This window comes from Leptonychotes weddellii, chromosome 3 (genome assembly GCF_054177405.1).
Source record: "Leptonychotes weddellii isolate Sample4059 chromosome 3, ASM5417740v2, whole genome shotgun sequence".
NCBI classification, from domain to species: domain Eukaryota; kingdom Metazoa; phylum Chordata; class Mammalia; order Carnivora; family Phocidae; genus Leptonychotes; species Leptonychotes weddellii.
This window is the reverse complement of record NC_138371.1, coordinates 30,262,983-30,265,121: the sequence shown is the minus strand read 5'-3', so window position 1 is coordinate 30,265,121 and position 2,139 is coordinate 30,262,983. Positions and strand designations below refer to the sequence as shown.

The following is a 2,139-nucleotide window of genomic DNA, read 5'->3' as shown; positions in this document are numbered from 1 at the left end:
GCGATCCGCACATAAGGCCTGGAAAGTGAGGAAGGAAACTTCACTCCTATTGAAAGCCAGACTTGTGGAATAATTGAGGTATTTAAATCAGTCATTCAAACTGAAAGGTACCAGAAAAGCAAATTCCGCTAAGGCAAGGACGTAAAGTCCAAATGCCTACCCTAGAATCATTGCAGCAAAAATGGGATAGGCCTACATATACATAAAAGACATCTGTGCTAATAATCAGTTTGGCCAGAGAGAAGAGAACGGCCAGGAGTGCTCGCATACACAGGCACAGTCATGGTGTCATCCCGAGAACTTGACTTCAAGCCAGCGCTATCCAGGGAGTAAAATTAAGCGGCTAGCATTTCCCAAATTCCAGATGCTTGGGGCAAACGGACGAAACAGCTCCGCATTTCTCTCAAGGTAAAATATATCACATATAGTAATTTTAAAAATAATAAAAAGCAAAGTTCTTCCCTTTTAGGTTTCCGTACCGCTTAAAAGCTCGCTTTAGTCCCTAAGAAATCTCGCGACATTTTCTTTCTTTCTCTCTCTTTTTTTTTTTCCCTCTTCCCTCCTCCCACCCCGTTGGCGGGAACATACCGGAAGCGACGGTACTCTATCTGTCGGAAGTGACGTCATATCCCAGAAGCCTTGGAGAAGGAGAAGCGGGTTCCGGCGTTGTACCCATAGTCCACTTTGGAACGTTTAGGCAACGTGGTCTGATTCTTTGCGAGAAGGCGTTCGCGTTTGTGCTCGGCCTCCTGCGGCCTCGCAGGCCTTTGGGGGCCGAAAGTTTGGTCTCTTTTCACTGGTATACGAGCTCGCGGCGGGCCGCGCAGCGCCCTGACCCGGCCTCACCATGTTGGTGCTATTTGAAACGTCTGTCGGCTACGCCATTTTTAAGGTAAGTTGCAGGTTGAACCGTTGGAGAGGCAAGGCTGGTGTTGTGCAGGAGAAGACAGGGAGGACGAAGGGGAGGAATACAGCGCTCAGAATCGCGTCGGAGCCGTTTGTGTCCTGCTCTGAAAGTTAGCGGAAGGCTTTGGGTCTGGGAGGCGCATGTGTCGGTGAACACGTGGCCGCGCCGTTTGGGGAGCCTGATTCTGTGTTAGAGGATTTGGCCCCGTGAGAGAGGTGGGCAGGAGCCTTATTAGAATTTCACAGGTACGGAGTTTGGGGTTTATTCTGAGTGTTTTTGAGGAATGATGGGTAGGTTTTAAGCAGAGGAATGACCTAAAGTTGTCTTAATGAAGTTGCTTTCCTGTGTGGAGAATAGATTACAGCAGGCAAGAAAGGAACCAAGAATATTTTTGCATTAATCGAGACAAGATGAAATTGCTTGGATTAAGATTGGTATGGAGGGAAACAAATACCAGGAGAAATTTTGAAGGTGGAACTGGTGGGATTGGCTGATGAATGGAGAATGTGGGTTTTAGATTGAATAAGTGGATACGTGATGGTGGGGGAAAAAACGAGTTTGGGGGCTTTTCGGGGGGGAAGATACTAAAAAGGTCCAGTTTAGGCTGTGAAACTTGGGTTGTTAGACGTGGAAATGCAATCGTCATTTTAAGTTTCAGACCTAAGGGAGAAATCTGGGCCGATGGTAATCAATTGGAGATTTGGTTGTCTTAATAGGGCAAGTTTGAAATTTAAAGATTATCAGCACGGAGCCTACATTCGTGTAGTAGGTTGCTATTGAGATGTTCCAAAGAATGAGGTAAACTGAGTGCTATCCATGTGCCAGGCACTCCTCTGAGCTCTACAAATGTATAACGAAGAACAATTTTCACATATATGCTGATAAGGTAAAAATGCTGGATAAAATGTGTATAGTATTGTTCTGTGAATAAAAAAAACTGTGTATGTGGTATGAGTGCAGAAAATCTGGAATCGGCATTCCAAAATGTTGATTTAGAGGAGCTTTTAACTTTATTAAGTTTTTTTTCAGACATTTGAGAATATAGTTCCATTTGCACTTGTTACATTACTTACTATTTTTAAGAGATAAAATAATAAAAGCCAAAAGCGGGGCGCCTGGGTGGCTCAGTTGGTTAAGCGACTGCCTTCGGCTCAGGTCATGATCCTGGAGTCCCAGGATCGAGTCCCGCATCGGGCTCCTTGCTCAGCGAGGAGTCTGCTTCTCCCTCTGAC

General features: G+C 45.5%; 1 protein-coding gene across 3 annotated transcripts in view; it reads left to right on the top strand.

The window, feature by feature from the left end:
• Positions 1-623: 623 nt before the first annotated feature.
• NOP58 (NOP58 ribonucleoprotein) overlaps positions 624-2,139 on the top strand; it is a 33,152-nt gene continuing 31,636 nt past the window's right edge. For 2 of the 3 annotated variants that reach the window (XM_031029460.2, XM_006734571.3), the window contains exon 1: positions 626-892. Coding sequence is in view for 2 of the 3 variants with exons in the window: in XM_006734571.3 (XP_006734634.1) it covers positions 848-892 (45 nt within the window). In the remaining variant the exon portion in view is untranslated. Of the gene's footprint in view, positions 893-2,139 lie in introns of all 3 variants that reach the window. The other variant, XM_081815361.1, reaches the window with a different exon arrangement.